The 27,623-nt window shown below is 37.1% G+C and overlaps 1 protein-coding gene across 4 annotated transcripts in view; it reads left to right on the top strand.

The window, feature by feature from the left end:
- The window catches only part of abcc3 (ATP-binding cassette, sub-family C (CFTR/MRP), member 3), an 85,686-nt gene that overhangs the window by 8,520 nt on the left and 49,543 nt on the right, over positions 1-27,623 (top strand). For all 4 annotated transcript variants that reach the window (XM_073866593.1, XM_073866594.1, XM_073866596.1 and 1 more), the window contains exons 2-4: positions 23,431-23,607; positions 23,724-23,849; positions 26,297-26,434. In XM_073866593.1, the coding sequence (XP_073722694.1) occupies positions 23,431-23,607; positions 23,724-23,849; positions 26,297-26,434 (441 nt within the window). The remainder of the gene's footprint in view (positions 1-23,430; positions 23,608-23,723; positions 23,850-26,296; positions 26,435-27,623) is intronic.

Below are 27,623 nucleotides of genomic sequence, written 5' to 3'. Positions count from 1 at the left end.
AAGTTTCAACAAATGCCTTCCAGTAAAATTTTCTTTTATAAATATATAAACATACAAATATATCAAATGAAAGAACAGACCCTCTGCTTTCAAACAAACAAACAAAACGAGAAAAAACTGTCTTAATTTCTTTTTATTTTATAACCTCTTAAATATGGGTAGGTTTCTTCAAAAATAAAACATTTTGAACAAAAAGCTGAAATAATTGCATTTTTGTAAAGAAATTTTGTCAGAGATCAGATTCGGAACAATGTTAGAACATGTCAGATAACCCTTTTAGACACCATGCACGCTACTGTATGTAAAAAAGGCTCCCAACTTGTCTGCTTTACCTGGAAACTGACTGAAACTGTGCAAACCTTTCTATCGTCATGTTTTACCCAAGTTAATGTCTGCTTCCAAGATGTCCAAAATTACATTTTCATTTGTCCTCATAATTAGAGGGCGCTGTCGTCTTAACGTCTCTTTGCTCTACCAGCTGACATAACACCCAACATATGCAACACTGTCCACAACAACCAATAAGGTAGAAGAAATTCCATGACATTGCTGAGAAGTTAATGTTTGTGAGCTTAAAATGTGTCTTGTGATGGTAAAATTGCAGAATACATACAGACAAATGGCCACAGGCAGAAATATATTTTAGTCACTGAGGGCAAGACAATACTGTTTACTAGCCCAAGCGTCTCTCACGCTGGCCCCGGGCCATCATGCAGTCTTTTAAGTTGAGCCTTGGGTGTTCTTATCAGTCCACCCGGAAACAGCTCTTGGGAGAAATTATCTGGACAGAGATTGCAGGGTTGGTGTCATCAAAGCTTTAAAAGATATTCAGATTTTTTTAAGCACTTACTAAAAAGCAAACGATTATGTGTGTTCAAAAATGCTCAGTTTTACCATTTCCTCGGTATTACTTTTTATGTTGCATTTCCTCAGTACTTTTTATTTACTTTTAAAGCTCACGTAACACACGCTGTTTCTGCATTTCTGATGTTAAAATGGAGTACCTATAGAGTAGTATGACATCCTTTATATCTCTGAAGAGTCTTTTAGTTTAATCAGATTTATAAATGAAAGATTAGCTTTACTGAACCTTTCCGATAACGTATAAAAAAATGAAGAAGGAGGAGTTACTACCGCGGAAGGAGCGAGTACGAGTCATGCAACACTATACAACACTGTTTAACTTATGATTCACTACATGTTCGTGTCATTTATATAATATGCACGCGCCTATTTCCAACATAAGACAGAAGTCTTACTTACCGCAACTCGCTTTGAATCGCTAGTTGAGGCGCTAGCTAGCAGCTAAGTTATGCTCTATTTGTTGAGCTCCGCTCAGGCAATCGATACCACAACCTGAGACAACGGCATCTTCTTTGTTTGTCAACGCTTGTCTGTTTACGTAGCAGCCGGTTAGCGGCAAGGAAAAGTGACGCAAACGGTAATCGAGTGGTGTCACATTTTTTAGACGAACGATCTGTCTTACCCCTTTCTCCTTTACTCGGTTTCGAGGGGCAAGGGGACGAAGACAAAGGGGAAGGGGTAAGACAGAGAAATGAGATTGGCCCTTATTCTAGTCCCAGACTAAAATGCATGTTTGAGGTGCATTCATTTAAAAACATCTAACATATCTTAACATATATCAGTGCCATTGTTTGATCTCAACATGCACACCAGTAATGTTTTTGTAAGGTATGTTTATAAAAATGTCCCAATATAACTAAGGCCTAATCCTGGATTAATCTAAACACTGTCTGGAAAACTGCTACAATGTGTGTACATCAAAGAGCTCCTTTGGTTCGATTCACATTTTTCTTTCCTTTGGTGTGTAAGTGTGTATTAGTACATGTTAACGATACACTGTAAAAAAAGTCCGTAAAATTTCAATGTTATTGCAGCTGGGTTGCCGGTAATTTACCGTAGATTTACATTTATGTTATTTACTGGCAAGAGTTTGTTCAAAGTTAAATAAATTTTAAATATTAACAAGTCTTTATCTTTACAGAATAAAACTATACAATAATAGCCTCATGCAAAGCATTCTGGGAACCAGAAATCATCATCAACCTTTTTCTGTTTTTTGCTTCAGATTTTGTTTCCCAGAATGTTTTGCTTGATGCTGTTTTTTAGTTTTACTCTGTAAAGACAAAGACTTGTAAATGTTAAATGTTCATTTAACTTTGAACAAAATGTTGCCAGTAAATAACATAAATTTAAATCTACGGTAAATTACCGGCAACTCAGCTGCAATTTCTACGGATTTTTTTTACAGTGTATGCAAAATGTACAAACCCCAAAGTAAACGATGCCACATGTTATCGTCTCCAACGTAAATCTCTTTCTTGGAAACACACAGATTTTAGGCAACAGTTTACTTCCTGGGATTTGTGATGTAGTAAAGACCGACATTATCACAGCCTCACAGCCTGTAAGTTAACTCCTGTTAGCATTGCATTGTGAGAGAATCTTTCAAACATGGTAAGGAGCGTCACATTTCCGTCTGACATCAGAGGTATTCAGGCCAATCAAAATGTACAGATTAGCTGGCCAATCAGGGACACAGAGCTTTTCAAATCAGTGCGTTTCAGAAAGAGAGTTAAATCTGGAGCTACAAAAATGTACTGTATTTGGAAAATAATGATTTTTTTTACCATAAACCATGCAAACACATTGTATTATACCAAATACACAACGTTGCTTTTTATGAATGAAATAAGTGCACTTTAAAATACAGTGTAGTCTTCCATCTTACAACCTTTAGAAAGCCATTCACAGATTTTTCCGAGAGAACGCCGTGACTGAGCAATTAGAAGGTTGCTATGTTTGCTTGGGCTTTATATACAAACATTGACTTGAGGACACGGACAGCCTTTAATAGTTCAGTAGAGATCGAGGTTAGAAAATCTCTCACTCCAAATGAATCTTGCAGTTTCACTTCTTTATTATAACGGTCAGAATTCCCCCTCATGTGGGCATGGCTCATCATCCATGCTGATTATGAAGTCTTATGATGACTTGGAAAGGAAAGATCATGCCTAATACTATGTTTGGAAAGCAAAAGCTTGTCCTTGTGATACACATCCTGTTGTAGTCAGCATGTTTGGCAGTGATTGTCTCAATGCTTAAAATTTCCATGGGAGACATTCTTTGCTTCTGCATTTGTATATTAAAAAATAATACAGCACACGATTACAACGATTGCATCTGCATTTCCTTATTGCCGTCCCATTAGAAAGAAAAATCATAGTTTTTAATATCTGAGCTATTTCTTCTAGACGTTAATGAGATGAGCGAAGTTAAAGGGATAGTTCACCCCAAAATGAAATTTTTATCATAAATTACGTACGCCTGTGTCGTTTTAAACCACCAATTCCTTCGATTGTCTTCAGAACACGGTTTTCAATATTTTTGATGAAAACAGGGAGGCTTGTGTCTGTCCCATAGACTGCAGTTTATTCAACTGTAAAATCCCATTCACACAGACCGTTTGATATTTTATTCATTCACACTGACATGATTACCCGGTCCCGGAAAGACACGTGACCTGTTGAAAGTCCCGCCCTCTCTTCTACGCAGCGTCTGAAGTTTGCATATTATTTATTATTTCTCTCTCCAGAAACAACTCGCGTGCATTTTTGTTTATGATAAGACTACAAAGGAGTGCGTGAACGCACAGTTATATTCTGGTGAATGATCTCAGCTTCAGAGTGGATATTTGACGAGCTCCCTGATTTCTGCTTTGATACAGTTTTCAGACATTTCTCATCGTGATTGTTTATATGCATTTAAAACCCGCATTTTGAGGAGCTGAACGATATATCTTGTTGGGATGACGCGCGGGTATTTTAGTTTATTATAGCTCAAATGAGCATGTGACGCGATATTCTTTTATGCTGCTGAATGATCTCCGTTTCAACGCAGTAAGTAACGAGCTAACTTACCTGATATCTGCTTCAGTCCAGTTTGCTGACATTTCTCATAGTGAATGTTGTAAATCCCTCATTTTAAAAAGTTGAACCAACTTCATGTTGCCATGACACGCGCGTCCTCACTACGGCACGTGCGTCATTGTTTATGCGTCTCATTTATCATTTCCTGATAACTGCGTCAATATAGTTTGCAACATTTCTCCTGGTGAATGTTTATATGCATGTTATCTCTCGTTGTAAGGAGCTGAACCATAACTTGTGTTGTGATGACGCGCGCGTCCTCACTTCGACACGCCCATTATGGCATTCGTCCGGCTTCTTGTTCAAACAGAGGGTTACCCGCGTATCTTACTAGGTCCTCTTTCCGGCAACGATCCCAGAAGATTAACGGAACGAGTTTTTGTTCACACAGACGCTTGTCTGGCAATTTTACGGGTATTTTCTGGGACCAAAGGTCTGTGTGAATGGGGTTTCTGTGAACAAGAAGCCGAAAGAATGCAGTAATGGGCGTGTCGTAGTGAGGACGCGCGCGGCATCACAACACAAGTTATGGTTCAGCTCCTTACAACAAGAGATAACATGCATATAAACATTCACCACGAGAAATGTTGCAAGCTATATTGACGCAGTTATCAGGAAATTATAAATGAGATGCATAAACAATGACGCATGTGCTGTAGTGAGGACACGCGTGTCATGGCAACATGAAGTTGGTTCAACTCTTTAAAATGAGGGATTTACAACATTCACGACTAGAAATGTAAGCAAACTGGACTGAAACAGATATCAGGTAAGTTAGCTTGTTACTTACTGCGTTGAAACGGAGATCATTCAGCAGCATAAAAGAATATCGCATCACATGCTCATTTGAGCTATAATAAACGAAAATACCCGCGCGTCATCCCAACAAGATATATCGTTCAGCTCCTCAAAATGCGGGTTTTAAATGCATATAAACAATCATGATGAGAAATGTCTGAAAACTGTATCAAAGCAGAAATCAGGGAGCTCGTCAAATATCCACTCTGAAGCTGAGATCATTCACCAGAATATAACTGTGCGTTCACGCACTCCTTTGTAGTCTTATCATAAACAAAAATGCACGCGAGTTGTTTCTGGAGAGAGAAATAATAAATAATATGCGAACTTCAGACGCTGCATAGAAGAGAGGGCGGGACTTTCAACAGGTCACGTGTCTTTCCGGGACCGGGTAATCATGTCAGTGTGAATGAATAAAATATCAAACGGTCCCGGAAAATTCCAGGATGCCTGTCCCGTGTATCTTACGGAATATCTGTGTGAAAAGGGCTACAGAGGGTTATCCGTGTATCTGACTAGGTCCTCTTTCCGGAAACGATCCCAGAAGATTAACGGGACGAGTTTGTGTTCACACAGACGCTTGTCTGGCAACTTTACAGGCATATAAACAATCACGATGAGAAATGTCTGAAAACTGTATTAAAGCAGAGATCAGGGAGTTCGTCAAATATCCACTCTGAAGCTGAGATCATTCACCAGCATTAGAACGGCGCGTCAGGCGCTCCTATATAATCTTATCATAAACAAAAATGCACGCGAGTGGTTCTTGGAGAGAAAAATAATATATAATATGCAAACTTCAGACGCTGCGTAGAAGAGAGGGCGGGACTTTCAACAGGCACGTGTCTTTCCGGGACCATCAGATGCCGGGTAATCAAAATGAACAAAAAATCTAAGGATCCCGGAAAAATCCCGGATGCCTTTCCCGTGTATTTTACGGAATGTCTGTGTGAAAAGGGCTTATGTCAATAGGTACTGTTAACTGTGTGCTTACCATCATTTATCAAAATATCTTCTTTTGTGTTTAAAAAATTATAAAGATTTAAAACAACATGAGGATGAGAAAATTATGACATAATTTCTCACCAAATGTACCCCCATTTAGATTAGTTTACCCCTGCATTCTAAATTAACTTTACAGTGTTACTGTGCTTTCATACCGCCACTGGCGAGAGCGTCAAAGTGGCCAGAAGTCATTAATTTTCAATGAGAGCCGGCGGCGAGCTCCGTCGGGCAGCGGCGCGTCGTGTACAGCGTGAGCGTCGAGGAGAGTTGAAACCAGCTCAACTTGAGCTATGACGCGGTTCGGCGGCAACCAATCGGAAGGCGGAAACCTCCGCTTGAGAGGATTCCAGAGAATGCATTCGGGCGTCAGAGCGTCCACTACACCTTTTCTTTAGCGTCGTTAGACGGGCAGCCAGAGCTTTTATTGACGCTCTCGCTGGTGGTGGTGTGAATGCACGGTTATGCATTTTAACAATTATCTTACTTATAGTACACTGATAAGAGATATTATTTTTATTTTACATTGTTTACTCACGTATTGACTAATTAATCAGCCTGGTAAATATCAGTTTTTCTCTATAGTATATTGTGTCTGGTATTACCGCCACTGTTTTATGCTGCGGTGTGCATGTACCACATGGCTCACGTTTGCAAGCTAATGTTTAACCATACCTTTTTACTTAGTAATGGTAAACAGTGTATACCACTGTGATATTGGCTAATGTTTTCCTCTGTATAGAGTGTTGATGATATGAAGAGGTAAGAACCAGAGGGGCGTAAGTGGCATTTTACCAACTTTACAGGATCTGACTTTGTGTACTAATTTTAATCTTTTATAACTCCAAATTGAATAAGAAATCACTCATGTCCTTTTGGCCTTTCATATCTCCATTTCATTCAAAATGTCACTTACGCCCTTCTGGTTCTCACCACAAAGTAAATGGTGATGTGCTGCATCGCCTAGCATAGAGGAAGATGTTTTTTCGACTTTACTTTGACCCTCAGAAATAAACGTGTGTTTTTTTGCTGCTACCGCACATGTGACATGTCATAAACACTTGTGGTCACTGCTTCTTTCTGTTTCTCACGTGCTCACGAGTTTACTAGCTGTCAAATATTTATTACCTGCTCCATCCATTATTAACATGTATGATATACAAAATGACAAGATCACAAACAATCAAATGTTAACATAAGGATGAAGCTATTCTGGTTTCTTGTGTTTAGAAAGAAATAGCATTGATCTCACCTTGTTATCTCACTGTTATTGGACAGAAGTTGTTTCTAAACACTATTGTAAATGTTGATGGTCATTTGTTTATCCGTATGATGTTATAGATTTGGAGAAATTCAGTACTCTTTTGACAGAAAGTTTTGAGTGCTTGATTTTAAGATCAAGTACAAATTTTAACTCCTTGTCAAATGACATATACTGTAGTGACATCATAACCATGACTAACCATTTCTAAATAATATATATTGTAATAACTTCCATTAATAATCTCAGAAAAAAGGTACAAAAGTTTTCACAGGGACAGTACCCTGTATATTAATGGTACCTCAAAGGTACACATTGGTACCATAGGGGTACATATTGGTTCCTTAAAGATACATATCTATACTAAAATGGCACATGTTAGAAACTTTTTAAAGGGACAACTTTGTACCTTTTTTCTGTGAGTGTAAAAGTATTTTGCAATGTGAACACTAGCGTGCCACTTTCCTTATTTACACTTTTATTCAAAGTGTCTTATAATGCATTACAAGGTATAAATTTTTTAATAGTACTGTTTGTTTGTTCCCTGGGTTCGAACCTATGACCTTTTCCGGTTAATGCAATGCTTTATCACAGAGCTATACATGAGCACATATATTTATCCAAAGCCACTTGCAGTGTTGAATGTATTTGTTTTATCAGCGTGTGTGTTTCCTGGAGATTGAACCCATGACTTTTGCGCTGCTAATGCAATGCAATTGAGTTACAAGACTCATTTATTTTAAGCAAAGCAAAGTAATGGTTATTTCCATTTCTTCTCTTTAAATATATATTTAACCCATTTTCAAACTACTCAGAACTGGATTACCTTAAAAATCTTAATAAGTGCTATCAACCGCATCTACTGCCGTGCCGCCCACGTAGTTGTTCTGTTATTCTGCTTGGCCCTCTGTATTACATTACACTGTGGAAACAGGGGGCACCTTTCCCTCCCCCCCGCTGGGGGTTCAGCCTGGGTTGAGGTTTCTCAGTGGGAATAGTTTGTGGTTGTCAGCAAGTATTTTTCAAACAATGTGTTAGTGGACAGCTTACTGAGACCTGTAGCTGCTGAGACTCTGCGTGTTGGGACAGCCGCTGTACTGGATGTGGCGTAATCATTCTGCACTAATGTGTAAAAATGAATTTTTTGTTACTTAAAGTTAAAACAGAAAGACCTAAACACAACAACACATAAAAATAAAGCTCGAACAATATAAGGCTTGCAATTTATTTCTGAAAATAAGTACACTGTAAAAAAATTTGCTGTAATTATGCAGCTGGTTGCCAGTAACTTAGGCCATGTTTACATTAGAGCATTTGCGTTTTAAAACGGCATTTTAAAATGAAAACGATCCTCGTTTATACTGGCATTTTAAAAAGAATCTTCATCCACACTATACACCACCTTAAACGCATGAAACATGACCAATCACGTAACTGGGCATGCGCATAAAAGTGTAAAATAACTTATTATTCTAATAATAGCTTACCTTTGCACCTTTACGCAGCCTAGGGGGTGTGCGATATTGACAAAAATTCATACATGGGTCCTTTGCTGGCAACTATAACAGACACTATTTTTGAACCTATAAAAATGTGTTTGGGAAAGTTTTATACTGTTCTATTTCCCCCCTACAACATATTAATATGATTAATAGGTTAATTTTGATTAAAAGGTCTTTATTATTTAAAAAGAAAGCATTCAAGTGAACAGTACTAAACAGTAGCGAACTTGAAGCAAAAATAAATTTCAGCAAATGCAAACTTCAATCAAACAAAGTAAGAAGTGAAGTATTGCTTTAGACTACCAGAAATGCTTATTGCATTAATTTTTAAAAGTGTGCGAGGTCCGTGCACGTCCTCCGCTAGCAACACACAAATAGCTAAAAGCCAAGCGCCTAAACCAGCATTATAATAATGACGTTGAGTTTATTGTTTTTATTAATTTATATTCACAAAACTTATCAACAAAACATCGATTTAAATTAAGAGACAAATTAACTGAAACGAAATTCATTTTAAAGTAGCAAACAAAACTTACATTAAACTGGAAAATAATGTCTGACCCATTACAATTCTCCCTTCATATTGGCCTTTACAACGCCTATATGGCATTTAAAATTACAGTCTATCTTTCGTAAGCTAACTAAATTTAAACAAAACATAAACACTTATACTGTTCTAGCTCCCCCTACAACATATTAATATGATTAATAGGTTAATTTTAATTTTATAACTAAACAGAAAGGTCTTTATGATTTAAAAAGAAAGCATTCAAGTGAACAGTACTAAACAGTAGCGAAATTGAAGCAAAAATAAATTTACGCAAATGCAAACTTCAATCAAACATAGTAAGAAGTGAAGTATTGCTTTAGCCTACCAGAAATGCTTATTGCATTAATTTTTAAAAGTGTGCGAGGTCCGTGCACGTCCTCCGCTATAGCAACACACAAATAGCTAAAAGCCAAGCGCCTAAACGAGCATTATATTAATGACGTTGAGTTTATTGTTTTTATTCATTTATATTCACAAAACTTATCAACAAAACATCGATTAAAATTAAGAGACAAATTAACTGAAACGAAATTCATTTTAAAGAAGCAAACAAAACTTACATTAAACTGGAAAATAATGTCTGACCCATTACAATTCTCCCTTCATATTGGCCTTTGCAACGCCTATATGGCGCTTAAATTACAGTCTATCTTTCCTAAGCTAACTAAATTTAAACAAAACATAAACACATTAAACCCAACAATACTCAAACATTAATATAAAACAGACATTATCTAAAAGGATACATGTTAAAACAATCCGATATAGCGTTTATAATAGCTGGTTGGTAGATGTTTACTATTTTTGGCAAAACCTCCGTTGCAAACCAATATTTACATGAATAAAATAATTTTTACTTTGAAAATGATGCGCTGTCACATTAACATCAGCTGTTCGTTTACATAAGACTCCATCTACGTTCATTTACACTCAGAGCAACGTCTGAGTTCTCAAACTAAAACAGGGTCTTCAGCGTTTGCGAACGAATCCGTTTATGAGGGTCGAAAACGGTGATGTAGTGTAGATGAAAGGCGTAAACGTAGCAAAAGTAACGAGTTTTAAAGCATAAACGCATTAATGTAAACATAGCCTTACTGTAGAAGATATAGACTGAAAATGTTGCCAGTTAATAACATAAATGTAAAATCTACAGTAAGTTACTGGCAGCTAGTTGCCAATACCCAGTAATACTGTAATTTCTACAGAATTTTTCACAGTGTAGGAATCCCCTGGATGACTGGTGATGTGTGAGATTTATTAACTTTGGGAAAAATTTAACAAAAAAACTTTACTCGTATCAGTGTGTTTGTATTGTGTTTGTTATGTAAGCAATAAGGTACGAGAGGCTGTGCTGTATCGTGAATAAGTAACGGCTGAAGAGCGTTGTTAGGCACGACGCGAAGCCCTTCAGCCGTTACTTATTCACGATACAGGACTTGCCTCGAGTACCTTATTGCTTTTATAAAACGGTTACCACACAATATTAAAGTAAAAAAAATATTAGTGCAACTTTCATGAAGTTAAATCAATAAAAGCATTCCTTCCGCTAGAAAAAATAGTCCCTGACTGCGAACAACAACATGAAAGCTCAAATAAAAACAACCAACTGTTCTCAGACTTTGTCTCATTATATGTTTATGTGTTGTTAAGGGTGTTGCTAAGGGCGCAGTGATATTAAATAGAACCGTTGGGTGAATCGGTCATAGCAGTGTTTTATCGTGAATAAAGCACACCTATTGACCAATCAGAATCAAGGATTGGAACTAACCGTTTTATAATTGTGCATTTTTGTTTTAAAGCAGCTTTATGATAAAAATTACGTTTCAAACGTTTTTTCATTCATAACTAAGCATACAAGTCAATTCTTATCAGTACTGATACAGTACTGTACATAGTATACACAGAATATACTGTATACATAAACAAATTTTTTGCAATTATCACTCAGATGTGGTGATCAAATACTTATAATGACAAAGATATTAGGGATGTGCATTTATGTCATTTTTTCATTTCGATTAATCCATAGGTCTGAAGAACGAGTACTCGATTAACTGGGGGCGGGGCAATCAAAGGGGCGGGGCGTACACGTCATGGTGAAAATGAAAATATTTTTATTAAAAACACTCAAATAAAACTTAATTTCGAAGAAACTATGACAGAACAATGAACACATACTAGATTCCTAATTAATTAAATGTTTTTAACAGAAACCTCTAACAGGAAAAGCTGCGTGATGAAGTGAAACCAAAGGGTTAATAAACACAAACTGAAGCGCTTTCTATATGACACACTCTGCAAAGTATTAAGCCTTATACAACATAAATGTACAACGTGCATCTATCTGCATAAAATGCAAGACTTCAACTAAGTTGCACGGAATTATCTGTTTGTTTTTGAATCACGCATGGTAATGTTACGTCATACGTCTGTCTGCGTAGCTCGACACAACGTCAAACCCACATCTACAGACCCAGTCTTTACTACCACATGTGCTTGTAATGCTAACCAGACATCCAAATGCCGCCGTATCCACAATAAATAAATAAATAAACCCACATGTTCATCGTTTTCGTGATCAATCATCGATGCCACGTTCGAGTACTCGAGCAATCGAAACAGACGCACACTAATTGTCAACTCTGTGTATGTTTTATTCATCTCTCTGAATCTGATCTATATCAGAAGTCCTTTACAAAAAAGCTTCAGCTTTTTGCTCAAAATTTTGTATTTTTTGAAGAAATCTACCCATATTTGAGAGGTGATAAAAAGAGAACAAATGAAGGTAGGATGAAACGTTTGTTTTTTTGTTTAAAATCAGAGGGACTGTTCTTTCATTTGATATTGTATGTTTATATATTTAAAGAACAACATTTTCTGGGAGGCATTAAACTTTTGTGAATCATAAAAAATGCTGGCACTGGCTGGGAACTTTTATTAAAAAACGCTGGCGGGGAAAAAGTTAACCCCACTTCTACCCTAAACCCAAACACTTCTCAACCATTTTTTAGGGGCCTGAAATTTTAAAGACAGGTTTTGATAACAACGCTTTTCAGAGGAGCTGTATGACAACTGTAATATTTAAAAGACATACTTTAGGACAGCTGAGAAGTCTCAGTTAATGTATATAAACTGAAAGCGGTTAACCAGCTGTGATTTCTTTTTTTTTCATAAGACGTGTCTGCAAAATATAACCGTATACGGTGTTTCTTCCTGAACCGACATTGAGCAATCTAGGTTTTTTGCTGTATGTTTGGATTTCTCTAAACATTTATGGAACAGGTTGAGTGTTAACTACTTCATTGATCATAAGCTCAGTCATTTGACGCTGTATTTTGTGATGATGGTGTTTTCTGTCAGTGCACAGAATTAATGTACAGAAATGCTTTTGTGCTCAGTTCTAAAGCGCTTTGTTGCTTTATTTTCAGAAATCCATATGTCATTTCCACCTCTAACCCTACCTTTTTTGTCAACATGCATTTTCTGTAGTCAGATGAGGGTGTTCATGTGTATTAAAAGTAAAGGTTCCTAAAAGTTTTTTTTGTCAGGCTGTATAATTTTATAAAGAACCTTTAATATCCACGGAAATGTTTGGGTGGACAAAGTTTTTTTTAGACTATGAAAGGTAAAAAATGCACTGTTAGACTTTTCATTATATTTTTACAATAACTAAGTGGCAGCAATATTGCCTGTAAGTTACTATAAGAGCCCCTTACAGTACAGTAGCTTAAGATGTATTTTACAACACATTACTTACTGCAATTTTATTGTACAGAATAGCCTTACAGTATAACCACCTTACAGAAATTGCATTATAATTATAATTTGCTGCAAATAAATGACATTAGTCCATGTATAACAATAATATTTTTTATTAAAACTCAATATAGATTTTTAACAAAGCAATACAAATTCATTACAACACAAAACAAAACAGAAAACAACAGCGAATGACCATTTCCCCCTTACATATACAAAAACTGTCAATTGCTGTGAATCATCTCAATAGTATATCTTAATATTTCAATGCAATTTATTAGATAAAAAAATAAAACTACAAACAGCCTACACATAATTTTATATTGTATACGTGTGAGGGGAAACAATTGCATCAATTGCAATTGCTGTCAATCAATTTGGATGGAAAGCCGCATTACTCACAATTACCTTTCGCATATCGTTGTGTAGTACACAGTCTTTGTCCTTACCTTAGGTTTGAAAGTAAGTTAGTAATTTAATCTTTAAATATATAAACATACAAATATATCAAATGAAAGAACAGATCCTCTGTTTTCAAACAAACACTAAACAAACAAACAAAACAGGAAAAAAAAATTTCATCCAATCTTTATTTATTTTCCTCTGTTTATGAATCCTTCAAAAATACAAAGTTTTGAGCAAAAAGCTGAAATGATTGCATTTTTGTGAAGGATTTTTTGTTTCAGATTTGTATAAATTGGGTAAGAGCGGTATTACAGATTACCATAAAATCTCATCAGGAACATGTTTTTTTCAGGCAAATGTTTTCTCTTCTTTGCCGAAATAACTTGTCAATGACGGGGAAAGAGCTAAACAGCACAGTACTACAAATTTGCAAATGTACTGTATGTAATTGTAAATGGCATGAAATGTCATATACATGTAACAACCATAATGCAATGTATATTACAGTAATATACTGTAATGAAAAATTTGTATGTTACTGTAAATTACAAGAAGCATCATAAAACACCCATAATGCAGTGCATATTACAGTAAACTGTAATAAAATATTGTAATATTTTATTGGGCATTTTGTTGTAAGTAACTGTAGAAATTACAGCACAGCCTAACAGTCTGGTTCTTTTAAGAACCTTTCACTGAATTTTCACAAAAAGGATTTTACCATGGCATCACAAATACAACATATGTATTTGCCTGAATTATTTTAATTAGAAAAATCCTTTTAGTTTCTTTGTAAATGTTTGGACCATATACAGAAACATTTTCTTGCAGTCACGTTTATAATTTCCAACCTTCCCACAAAAACATAGAAGTATTTTAAATATGGCTTTAAGGCACCTTCACAAAAGACAAGGCCCAGACAGAGCGTTTGACAGGTAGGAATGCGTAAGAGGATGTGGAATGAGCCGGGTCAGCTTCAAATCAAACAGGAAAACAGTACATTTTTGAACCCACAGTGGTGAATAAATGCTTACATTAGAATGCATAGAGAGCATAAGTTTAAATATAGCAATCATCCCTATAAAAATCAGTAAATTACTGAGATTCTCAGACACAGCATAAACTTCAGTGTGTAAGCATCCTCAACAATTGTACAATACACTTAGTATTGTACTATTAGTAGTACCGTTTTTATTTATAATGCCAAGCATAATTTCTTTTTTGTTATACATATATAAATTTTGCATACACAAAAGCAACCAATCCTCAACCATATCCCAACCTCTAAATGTTGTCAGTACTTGTTTGTGATTACACTGTAACAGAATAAGGTAAAATGTGTGTAATATGATATCGGTGCCTCCAGAGGTTAAAGCGAGAGTGAGCGAGTAAATCCTAAAGGAATGTTCCTCTTCTGGTCTGCTAAGTGCGCCTTCATAGTGATTGTGTAAGTCACTGAACAAGATGAGAGGTGCGGAAGGCATACCCAGACTCAGATATTTAAAACAGCACTGAAGGAAGTTAACGCAAACCAGCTGGCGTAGGCCTTGCCAAAGGCGGAGCTTAAAACAGACGTGGTTTACAACATGCAAACTGCTAATCCTTTCATATGAAAAATGCATCGTCATTGCAAACACACTCACCGTATTTGTTCTTCCCCCTTTGACTTTCCTCTTATTTAATACGTAGTTTACTTGCTTACGCATTTAAGCATTTCACACTTTCCTGCATTTCTACATCACGTCCTTACCTTCACAAAAAGGCACTAAATCACGTTCCCGCTCATTTTTCTTCACTACTCCCTGCTGGTGGAATGATCTTCCTATAGGAGTCCTGTCAACCATATCTCAAAAAACAACTAAAACGGATCTCTTCCAACAATACTTGACAAATTGATATTGACTGCAAACACACCTCTTCTATCTTAAAAAAATACTAAGTCTCTTTCGCAATAGTAAAAACTTGTAGCAACTTCTTGTATTACTGCCTCCCTATGACAAATCGCTTTATCATTTACTAATCTTTGGATAAAAGCATCTGCTAAATGTAAAGGTAAAATGCTTAAATTTGAAGAAAATGTTTAACAAAGCCATACATTGACTGCTAATATCCTTCTGACTCTTTCAATCAGTACAGTAGAGAAGATAACACATCAAGCTTGAGACTGCAGAACTATCAGCGCAAACACCAATATTGAGTGTTGCACACTTGACCCATTTCCTACCAACTCTACAGCACAACTATCAGTCTACAGACCACAAAGATTTTATCTGAAAAGGCTAAGAAACTCAAATCCCCAGATGCAACCCCTACCAGCTTGTGTTTATGAGACAGCTTCACAACTTGTGTGTGGTGTTATTTTGTAAAAAACTACCACTGACATGAAAAAATCTACGACCACATGCCTGTATTTACACATTTGGCAGCACATTTGGCTACTGTAGCATGACATGAAAGAAGTTAAAACATACTTGGGCTTAGGAAGATGCTATTACCAGGCTTATATAAGACTAGGTGAAAGGTAAATGCATCCCCACCCGCTGTTAAATAAACACAGCTGCCCTTTTTCTCAGCATCTGTCAGCAGTGCCAGCAGACTGAGTTTATCCAGTAGACTGAGTTTATCCAGCAGACTGAGTTTATCCAGTAGACTGAGTTTATCCAGCAGACTGAGTTTATCCAGTAGACTACTGTAAGTTTATCCAGCAGACTGAGTTTATTCAGTCTAGGAGAGCAAACCAGATAGACCGATACACACTGCTTTATCTAAACTTGGTTAGTTGCTACTAAAATATTATTTTGAAAAGTAAGAGAGGGGAGAAAATGGTAATATTGTAAAGACCAAACATCTGAAACCAAGTTTAAAACTAATCTAGAAATATTATGGCTTAAAATAAAAAATAAATTTCAGTATATTTTATATATATTAGTAATATTTTTTAATAATTTATTAAATGTGTGACACTAACCATGTTAACTTGGTTTGTATCAAATTAAAGATAGACATAATACATTAAATTGACTTATTTGATATTTAAATTATATATTTTTTAATATGAAATAAAACCATTGTCATTACATTACATTAGGTTTATGCATTTGGCAAACGCTTTTATCCAAAGTGACAGTCGATTACAAGGTAACTTTTTTATAACTGTATGTCTATTACCTGGGTTTAAACCATAGACGGTAAAAAATATGGATGTTGTATCCGTGACATCACTCATAGGTTTGTGAAGAGCTCTTTTGAAGCCAATAGTAGGCGGTGTCTGCCATCGCCATCTTGGCCGCGTGTCACCATGCATCACTCGCGAATAACCAAAAATAGGTAAAGAGGCGGGACGTGGGTGAAGCTGAAGTGGCTGGTTGCTGAAACCACGCCCACCTAGCTTGATGGTAGCAGTTCACTCAAGTGGCCACGCCCTTAATTATGCAGAACTTTAAATTCGCAATGAAATTGAAATGAAAAACTATGTATATATATATATAAATTTTCACTCCCCAAGGCGTCAAAATCTGAAGCATGTCCAAACGCCTTCACCGTCAGTATGAAGACGCGAAGGGTGCCCCTATGCGTCACTATATCGACGAAATGGGAACTCCGTTGCTTTCATGCCAATCCCCCAGCGTCAGACACAGACGAAAGGGAATCCCGGAAGGCGACGCCGCCACGCCACGCGACGATCGGCAGGATCATGCCGCCCCTGGACGGCAACCACTCAACTTCCTCTCCAAACTTTTTACCATTGTCGCTTGGGGTTGGGGTTAGAACGACTTTCTGTTACATAAAATTACATCCTAACCCAAACCCAACTCTAACCCTAACCCCAAGAAACAGTGGCTTAAAAATCAGAAGACAAAAAGTATAAACAAACTGACATCCAAACCTCAAGTCTAACCCCAACCCCAAGCGACAATGGTTTAAAAATTGGAAAAAAATTGAGTAGTTACTGTCCAGAAGCGGCATGATCCTGCCGATCGTCGCATAACGTGACGGCATTACCTTCCGGGATTCCCTTTCGTCTATATCCGACGTTGTGGGATTAGCATGAAAGCAAAGGAGTTCCCATTTTGTCGATATAGTGACGCATAGGGGCACCCTTCGCATCTTCATACTGACGCTGAAGGCGTTTGGACATGCTTTTAGATTTTGACGCCTTGAGAAGTGAGAATGTGTTGCAACATTTTAATATTGTGGTATTATTAACAAATGACTTATCTGTGAGCTTTATTTTTTTTAAAAAAAATTCGTGTGTGCTCATAATCTTTAATCAAAAATGCAAATCTCCTCCCCTCCTAAAAACGATCTATCTTCACTTCCGGTCATATGGTATGGCAGGTGGGCGGGGTCCGGGAGAAGATCGCAGCGATTAGCAATTAGCAACACGACCCAACTTCAAACGATCCAATCAGATCTCAATGGACAAATTCAAATCCAGCCCTGCCTTATTTCATTTCAGAAGCCGTTTCATTCGGATATACGATTGCTAATTGCTAATCCATGGGGAAAATAAGGCAATCGCTACTTTAAGCTACTTTAAGCTTAATATAATTTAAACTGATGAGTTTAAGTAGTCATGAAGGGCAAAATTAGCTATATAGACCTAAAGCACTTTTTGGGTGCCTTTAATGCAATTATAAATAATGCATTATGGTAGTGTGCATGATAAATAAAGCAAGCGTACAATTTACAGAAAGAAGATGTAGCAGGAAAGTGGAAGGATTTACTTGCTGGTGTATTTAACAAGAATGATTGATGCACCAAAATCTGTATAACATCCCTAAACAAACAGGCAATGTAAAAACAAGACATGACGAAGCAAAAAAGAAAAGGGTGGTTATACAGTATATACAAATAGCTAATTAACTAAACTAAAGACAGGTGCAGGATGAGTGACTGCGGAAACCACAGACAGGAAGAAAACTAAAATACTTTTTTTTTACATAACGCTCTGGAATGCTTGATTCTGATTGATCAGTGGTGACATTTTGAGGTTTTTTTATTCCCAGATAAAAATCACCTAAAACTGATGATACTGAGGGTACTGCTAGTCACTTTGACAGGTAAAGTTTAATATACATGATATATAAATAAATGATTAAATGAAAAGTATGAACGTCTTGTTTGACATTTAAACTTGTTTTAATGTATCTTGGCTTAAAGTTGCAAGAATTTTTTTTCCCTCACAAAAGGTTTGCGTTTCCTACAAATGAGCTAATAAAATATATATCAAATCAATATTTTGCGTTTATATATTTACTATTGGGGCAGTCATAGCCTAGTGGTTAGAGTGTCGACTTAGTAACACGACAGTTGCCGGATTGAGGTTCATGGCTGGCAGGTTGTGACTGTGGTGCCCTTAAGCAAAGCACTTTACAGTGCACCTATTTCATTGCTAAACCACATTATTTTGTGTATTTGGTATAATACAATATGTTTGCGTGGTTTATGGGTTAAACAACACATTATTTTCCACATACCGTACATTTTTGTAGCTCAAGTTATCCTGCCTTCCTCAAACGCATCGATTTGAAAAGTGATTGGCCAGCTAATCTTTACGTTGTGATTGGTCTGAATACCTCTGACGTCAGCTGCAAATGTGACGCTCGTTAACATGTTTAAAAAGATTTGCTCACAATGCAATGCTGACAGGAGTTAACTTACAGGCTGTGAGTCCGAAGCGGGAGGAATTATGATAGTGTCGGTCTTGTCCACATCACCAATCCCAGGAAGTAAACTGTTGCGTACAGTCTGTGTGTTTGTTGTAGTCCAAGAAAAGAGATTTACGTTGGAATTGATAACCCACGTTATTGTTTACTTTAGGGTTTGTACCTTTTACATATCCTTAACATGTACTAATAACACACACCAAAGTAAATGTAAAATCGTGAATCAGACGATAGTTGCTCTTTAAACCCAGTTGCCCTCCAGGTGCTGTTGGGAATAGTTACCCACTACTCCAGGTGTGTGTTTACGATGTGCTGTGCTTTTGTTCACTACTCACTGGATGGTTTAAATGCAAAAATCATATTCCAAGTATGGGTCACCATACATTGACAAATATGTTACATTCACTTTCAGCATTTCACTATGTAACAATCAACCTGTCTGGATTTATTCATTCATATTTGTTACCCAAGGTACACTTATAATATTAGAAAATCAGCAATTCCAAATTTTCTATTTTAAAATGAATGTGTCAATTGTTGGGTGTCAAGATGCCGCTGTACAGTATCTAAGCCTTCTATGTATACATGCCCTCTGCACACTGTTCTGTTTTCTCACACAAACTGAAATAAAATTTTAACAGCTCCACCCTACAATAACATCCTCTTTGGAAAGCCCGCATTACAGTGTAACAGGTTAAAAAAACATATCTATCCTGAAGTGTGCTGTTAAGATCAGACTTTAAAGATTGCAATAAATTTCAGCCGCTCTGTACAAACATTAAAATCATTCAGTTGCCATAAATTCTTCCATTGGATATTATTACAGAGCTGTAGGGGATGCATTAAGCCAGCACTTGATTGACCAAGTTTCTAAATTGCACTACAAGTCACATAGATTACTAATTAACACAAGAAGCTGTAAAGCTGGCATTAGTATTTCTGGTCAGTTAGCTGTTTTTGGCCTCTCACCTATAGTTTTAATGCTCACCACTGACCACAATAGAGCAACTTAGAGAAAGGACACAGATTTGGGCACGATATTGTCAGACTGACCTCCTAACCACCTCAAAGTCGGCACAGTGAAGGGTGTCTTCCCTTTAAACCGCAGACCACATCCTACATGAGCACTCAAGTGTCTCCTCCCCTGGGTCCTTGCTTTGAAAACACAATGAGGCTAATAAACGTTTATGCCTGACAGTCACTAGCCTTACATTTAAAGGGGATATAAAACAGTCAGTTTTTGCCCTTACAATGTGAGAAATGGGAAGTGGTAAACTGAAGTGTGACATTACACATTTTTGTCTTTTACAGTATATCAAATGTTTGCTTTACTTCTTTATAAGGTTAGTCATACTTATTAAAACTATTTTATTATGTTTTAGAGACATAATTGTAGTTTGTATTGTGAGTATACATGAGTGCACCTTAAACATTTCTTGGTAACGCTTTACTTTACAGTGCCTTTGTTATACATTACATGAAATTATTATAGTAATAACAGTACATTATGCATGGTTACATGCAACTAATCTCACCCCTAACTCTATAGTAAGTACAAGGTGTTTATAATAAGTACTTTAGTAATATACCAACATCTTTTTTGTCCTATAGTTCAACTGCTAGAGCATTGCGATGCTACAGGTCATGGGTATGATGTGTGCAATTTGTTCATCTGCTCTCCGACCCTCTTAACACTTGGTTTACCTGCTGCTTGTTTGCGAAGACAATATGCTAAATGCTCTCTCATTTGTACGTTTGAAAGCATCTGCTAAATTAATATATTTAAAAATTTGTCCTATAAGACTTCACTTTGAAACCCCTGTAGTATCAATGACCTAAGCATTTGCCAAACTATGCAGCAATAACCGGGGTTTAAGCATTTAGGACCTTGCCACCCAATATGAATGATATAAACCAACCCCCATGTCTGCATGATGTTCTTTGGCTGCTTGTAAGTTTGAATCATATAACAAACTTCAATTTCTTTATTGTAGAATGATGTAGAATATCTAAAAAATAATTCAATTGAGACCAGTGGTTCTTGAGGCAAAGTTGCTCAGAATAAGGGATCCATCAAATGATATAAGTATCGTGTTTATATCTGAAACTGCATAATACACAATCTCACAGAAACTGAAAAAACGTGATAGTGTCCCTCTGTGGTTGATTTTTTCATACTTGGCACAGACCTTCGAGGTCAAGAGTCGAAAAGGGCCACTAAGTTTCATTTCGATCGACCTTCGTTAACATTGTCTACTGTAATAACTGCTTGAATTTCGTTGGCCGATGGTGGCCATGTTTTTTGATAGATTTGAATGTCCTTTCAGAACTGATCAACTTGAAACTTGGCACATGTGGTCTTTGTCCAAGGTACCATGAATGTCTAAAAGGAAATTCATGATACCTTGGACAAAGACCACACATTAGGCTTGCCGCGATAGTCGGTGAAACGGTGATAACCGGTGCTTCAGCCTCTCACCGGTTATATCACTTGCCCACCGCGACACCGTCTTTCACCATCGTTTTGATATTTTCGTGTAATTAAATCATTTAGTTTCGTTAGAGAGAGCAAACACTTACAACTGAATGTGTCTGTTGTCTGAATTCAGCGGGGCTGAACGCGCGTCACATGACAGAGCAGCAGCAGGTGTCAGATTTCATTTATTTCTGTCAGAGTTTGCAAGGCGAGCTGACTGACCAGATGATGACAGAAGCCGCGTGCTTTGCTCGTTTTTGTTATAATATACATATATGATGTTTAATATAAGCGAGATCGTTTTGTTGTTGTGTTTTTCATCAAGAAAAATATTAAACCCATCATTCAAGCAGCGCTTTTATGGAGAAGTAGCCGGTTGCTCTGCTTGGGACTGGCGGGTTCTGTGAGAATTACCTGCGCACATTGACTCAAGCACTTAAGTAAACCAGCTGTTGCACTCACATTGCACGCAAATTCATAGGCGATTTAACGCAGCTTACGCAAGCGATGCATTTAAACAGTTGCGTAATTCAAAAGTGAAACTAAAATGTGCACGTCTGCATGCGCATTTATAAGCCCCTCCCACTCGGTGATACCGGGATCACCGAGTTTGTGACGCGCTGATTAACCGGTGGGAAAATTACGTCACCGCGGCAACTCACCACACATGCCAAGTTTCAGGTCGATCAGTTCAAGACGTCTGTTGTTATAGCTACTCAAATAAATGGTCATGTTATAGCGCCAACTAGTGGTCAAGCCATGCAAGTTTTTGCACAATATGAAGTCCTGTGTACTGCACCAATGTCACACAGTAATGGGCAGACAAGCTAAGAGATAATGGTTCTTGTGCTGTATAGTTCAATACAGTTTGTAATGGTTGTAATGTGTCTGTGAACTCTGTCAAAGCAGGGATTTAGAGGTGATGATATGGGTTGGGTTGTTTGGTCATACTGGTTCATGTACTATGACAGGTATGCAATCGATCCACGCTGAAGAAACGATTCTGCACTGACGCAATCAGCCACATTGTTAAAAACATACTTCAGCCACTTTTTTCTTAACGTTGGAATTTGAGCCAAGAAAACACTGGTATGGTAAAAAGTAGTTCTAAAAACAAAGATAAAAGATTATCCTCCATAACGCGCTTGCTATTTACATCGCACACCATCTCTTGTGTTACCAAGGCAACGACTGACCCATTTGTATTACAGAACATTTTAAAGGATGCTACTACGAGACCCATAGTGGAAAATAATAACCATACCGGCTCGGTTGGATTGGCACTAATAGAACGGTTACACCGACATTGGCATGGTGATAGAACAGCTATAACTATAGGGGCTCTAAAGCACAGCAGCATTTAGAAACAAGAGAACAGTACACAAAAACCTATCTGAGTTCTGTTACCACTGCTCTGTCTGTGGTTCATAAGAGCATAAGGTACCTCTCTTGAGATGTCATTTATTTCCTTTATAGTGATGGTTGCCAGTGATGGGTGCCTTTGTTGTGACGAAAGGTGTACACTAAATACCATTTTAAAATAGATTAGATATAAGCCATTATAATGCATGGGCAAAAACACAAAATAAAGGTGAATTAAATAAACCATGGAATTGAATGATATATTAAACATGTCTCTCTCTCTCTCTCTCTCTCTCTCTCTCTCTCTTTCTCTCTCTCTCTTAATGAAGCAGAGCAGAGTTTTTAATGAGGCAGACAGATTTACATGTGCAGTGATATTAACAATTAAGGGATGCAACTAGATATATTGAATCGAATTGTTGACATAATACTCAAAATCGTATCACTCGAACTATCACTGCAGTATGGAACATCTCCCTTGATTCCCACACTCATTTCCTGCTAGCTGTGGGAATCAAACCAACAACTCGACAATGAGCAATTATTCACAATGAGCTTGCATATTACTCACAATATGAGAATCTCACAGCATGAGAATGGTGTGATGTCACTGTGATCATGAAATGGATTGTTCATATACAGTAAATCAAAGAAAAGGTCATACTCATCAGCTTCCTGTGTACTTCTCACCTCCAGGATTCCAATCTCACCTTGCACAAACACGTGCCCGACTTACCAGAATGTTTTCAGATGTCGATACTGCCATGGGCTCCTTGTATCTACCTGTGGGTGACTTCCCCTTTCTACATCCTATACCTCAAGAGGAACAACAAAGGCTACATCATGATGTCTATATTAAACAGAATCAAAACAGTAAGTGATATTACTCAGCAAATGTCTTCTCGGGACACCTGTGTGTTTTTACAATTGTACTTTCTGTTATCTCGTGTGTTGGTATCTATCTAATGGTGGTTTGTGTCTGTGTACAGGTTCTTGGTTTGGTATTGTGGATAGTATGCTGGACAGATCTTTTTTCTGCATTTCATGAGCTGAACGAGGGTCACCCTAAACCTCCCATTTATTTCATTACACCTTTAATAGTCGGCATGACAATGGTAAGTGAGAAAAGCTTCCAGATTATGTGTTGTATGTTAATACAACAGAAACGTCTTAAATTTATGTTGGAGCACATAAGCTGGGTTTCCATCCAAATGTAAAACGAATCTTTTCAAAATTTGCCAAAAAAAGAAAAACAACCAAATGCAAATTAGGTGAGATTCCATCAAATTCTTTGAGTAAATGACGGTGATTTTGGTAACATTGTAACTAGCAGTAAATAAAACAAGACACGCTTGAAAAATGGAGACATGACTGCATGTACTCACGTACACGTTATGGCAAGTTATACATTTATTAGCAGTGCAGCTTATAGTTGCCAAACTAAATGTTATGCATAGAAGAAGGAATGCAGAATTATTGATGCAAGCACTAGCAGCAAGGGCATCGGTACGAGGTCAAGCTCCTTATATGGGAAAGACAATGTCAACGGTACAAGCAAGTTGGTCAGTCTCATGGGTTTAATGTTTGCTATGTCAGAATTTATTTCGGCAAATGCGTTTAAATCTCCCATTATCCGCTTTTATCAAAACAACCGCAAGCAAGCGTAAAAACTTTTACAAAATGCGCATAAAATAATGGTGTTTCTAGGACTGACATTCATTGGCTATGTTTCATTGCACAAAATGTTGTCAATCCGCCTTTATTTAATCCGATTGCATCTCTTGCATCTCCATGCAAGATCTCACCTCGTGGGGTCTCAATGATTCTTAGAAAGGTGAGAAATCAGCCCAGAACTACACGGGAGGTGCTGGTCAATGACCTGAAAAGAGCTGGGACCACTGTTTCCAAGGTTACTGTTGGTAATACACTAAGTGGTCATGGTTTGAAATCATGCATGGCACGAAGGTTCACCCTGCTTAAACCAGCACATGTCCAGGGCCGTCTTAAGTTTGCCAATAACCATTTGGATGATCCAGAGGAGTCATGGGAGAAAGTCATGTGGTCAGATGAGACCAAAATAGAACTTTTTGGTCATAATTCCACTAAACATGTTTTGAGGAAGAAGAATGATGAGTACCATCCCAAGAAACCATCCCTACTGTGAAGCATGGGGGTGGTAGCATCATGCTTTGGGGGTGTTTTTCTGCCCAACAACCTTAAACAAGCGTAAAAACGTTTTTTGGGTATTTTTAAGGGATTTTTATTTGAAATTTGGTGTTTCCATCACATGTTTTTGATACGATACTTCAAAATGCACCTAAAATCATGGTGTTTCTAGTACTGACATTCATTGGCTATGTTTACATGCACAAAATGTTGTCAATCCTCCTTTATTTAATCTGATTGTAGGTTACAACAGTACAGTTTACATGCACCCTAAACATTGCAATCTGCTTATACGTTAACATGTACATTCTATATAATCCAAAATGAACGTCTGCGCTAGTGCACAACCAGGGTTTGCCAGATTTGCGTATCAAAACAATTCCAATGGACATTAAAAACTAGACCAAAAGCATCTCAATGACTATTCACACCCCACATACCAATAACTAATCAATGAAATTCTTTCATCTTTAACCCACAGAAAAAACAACAACTGGTGGAAACAGTTTAAACAGTAGCCCAAACCTGAACTCGAAAAAATCAGAGTACTTGACAATGCCACCCAGCGCACTGCATCTCTAGTCGGGTTTACGCTTTATCTATGGATAAAAGTCAAAGTTGATTTGGAGAAAGTTGTTTTTAAGATGTTTTCAGATATAGGCAATAAAAACAACATTTTTCAAAAGGCACAACGCTATTTTATTGCTTTTTGAATGCTGCAGAATGTACAGCGCATGACCCCATTACCTTAATAATGTGTGTTGCCATTGCCTTGCTATTGCATGACGAGAATTATGTGAGACGTAAATAAGAGGTAAATATAAGACGTGAACGAGTAGAATTCTACTGTGCATGTGCACAATGTATTTTTGCATCCGATTGAAAAAATACTACGATTCAAGTTTACATGCATACTTTTCTCCTGATGATCAGTTCACAGATCAGACTACACCACCCCCTTCGATACGATCAAAATTTGCATCCGATCAACCTCAAACGTATTAATTAAGGTGTTCAAAAGAAGGCTTTTCAATATGATCAATATGATTACAAACGGATTATTTGGATGCATGTAAACGTAGCTACTGTGAAGCAACTGTGCACAGAGGGTGGTATATCTGTATTAAAGTGTTGAAGGTGTCTCATAATTTCAGAAGAAATTAGTTTTCACTTCATTTTAAATGTCAACTGTTGGCCCGATACTGTTTGGAGTCAAGCTAGTTATATTCAGTGTTTGGGAATAGTTACTACAAGAAGTTTTGCAATTATATCATGCATGTTTGTAAACTTACAATACTGTGCAGATCACAGATATACAGTTAATACCTATAACTGATAGCAAAAAATAATGATTCAATTATAAATCCACTGTCACTATCTTTTTTCTCTGTTCCAGTTGTTAGCCACCTTCCTTATCCAGTTTGAAAGGTTGAAAGGTGTGCAGTCATCCGGTGTGCTTTTCATCTTTTGGACCATCACAGTGCTGTGTGCCATCGTGCCTTTCCGCTCCAAAATTATTCTGTCCAATCAAGAGGTCAGTGCCAAGCTTAGTATATACCACCAGACTTTACTATAGCAGGTTCTTTCACTAACTTGGTTAAAAGATAAGTAAATTACAGCATGCAGTGCACTTACAGTATGTGTCTATTGTATTTAATCCTGTTTAAGAATATATATTTATTTTATTCATTATATAAATTATTATACAGTATATAAAGAGTTCAGATGCAAAAGCTGCTAAACACCACCTCCGTCAAAAAGGAAAAAGTGTAAAGTGGAGAAATGGGAACGAAATCGCAGAGAACCCACTACAAGTTTTTTACCCGGTTAAAGGAGGTTTAGCAAATATATTAGGATACTGACCAAATTTTTGAGCCTTTAAGCTTTATTCAGAAAGGACAGTGAAGAGTAACTGGAAAAAGATAGGGTGGGATTGGCAAACAGGCATGGGTTGCATTCGAATTTGGGTCCTTTGTAAGTACTTGGATCTGATTACAACCCGACAATGAAAGACAGTCAAATTTGTGAAATTCCAATGAAATGACTAAATTAACATTTGTGAAAATAAAGCATTTAAATTACAGACTTATAACCTTTCCATTGCAGTTTAAGTGAAATTACCAGGGATCCCACGAGTCCTTGAAATCCTTGAAAGTTTGTAAATCTGGGGGAAATAATTTAAGGCCCTGGGAAGTTGTTGAAAATATACATACATAGATACAGGTCATTGAAAGTGCTTGAATCTATGTTATGCAAGAAGTTTTCTGAAAAAAAAAAAAATCTGTGTAGTGTACGATAATATCATAAAAATTCTAGACTTTTAAGCACACGTGCTAAACTGTTTGCTTTAAATGCTTATATCTTCTGTATGCGAATGCTGATTCATACCAAAATGCTTTTTTGCATAGTTAGTTGTGTTTGACACATGAAAACGTCTCGGGTTACGTATGTAATTGTTGTTCCCTGAGAAGGGAACGAGACGGTGCGTCTCCCTTGCCATACTTCCTGCATCCCTGTAAAGTCGTCTTTGGCAATATTTCAAATAGCGATATACTTCCTGACTCCCTCGTCACCCTGTCTTTGTCGTTTAGCCTCACCATTGGTTGAATTTGATATACACATTCATACGCACTTACCCCTGGATGCGCCCCCAAAGTGTCACCGCAGTGACGCAGCGCGAGTTCCCTCGAAAGGGAACTGTAACAATGTATCACGATGTAACC

This window comes from Misgurnus anguillicaudatus, chromosome 4, assembly GCF_027580225.2.
Source record: "Misgurnus anguillicaudatus chromosome 4, ASM2758022v2, whole genome shotgun sequence".
Lineage (NCBI taxonomy): Eukaryota > Metazoa > Chordata > Actinopteri > Cypriniformes > Cobitidae > Misgurnus > Misgurnus anguillicaudatus.
This window is presented reverse-complemented; position numbering and strand designations above follow the sequence as displayed.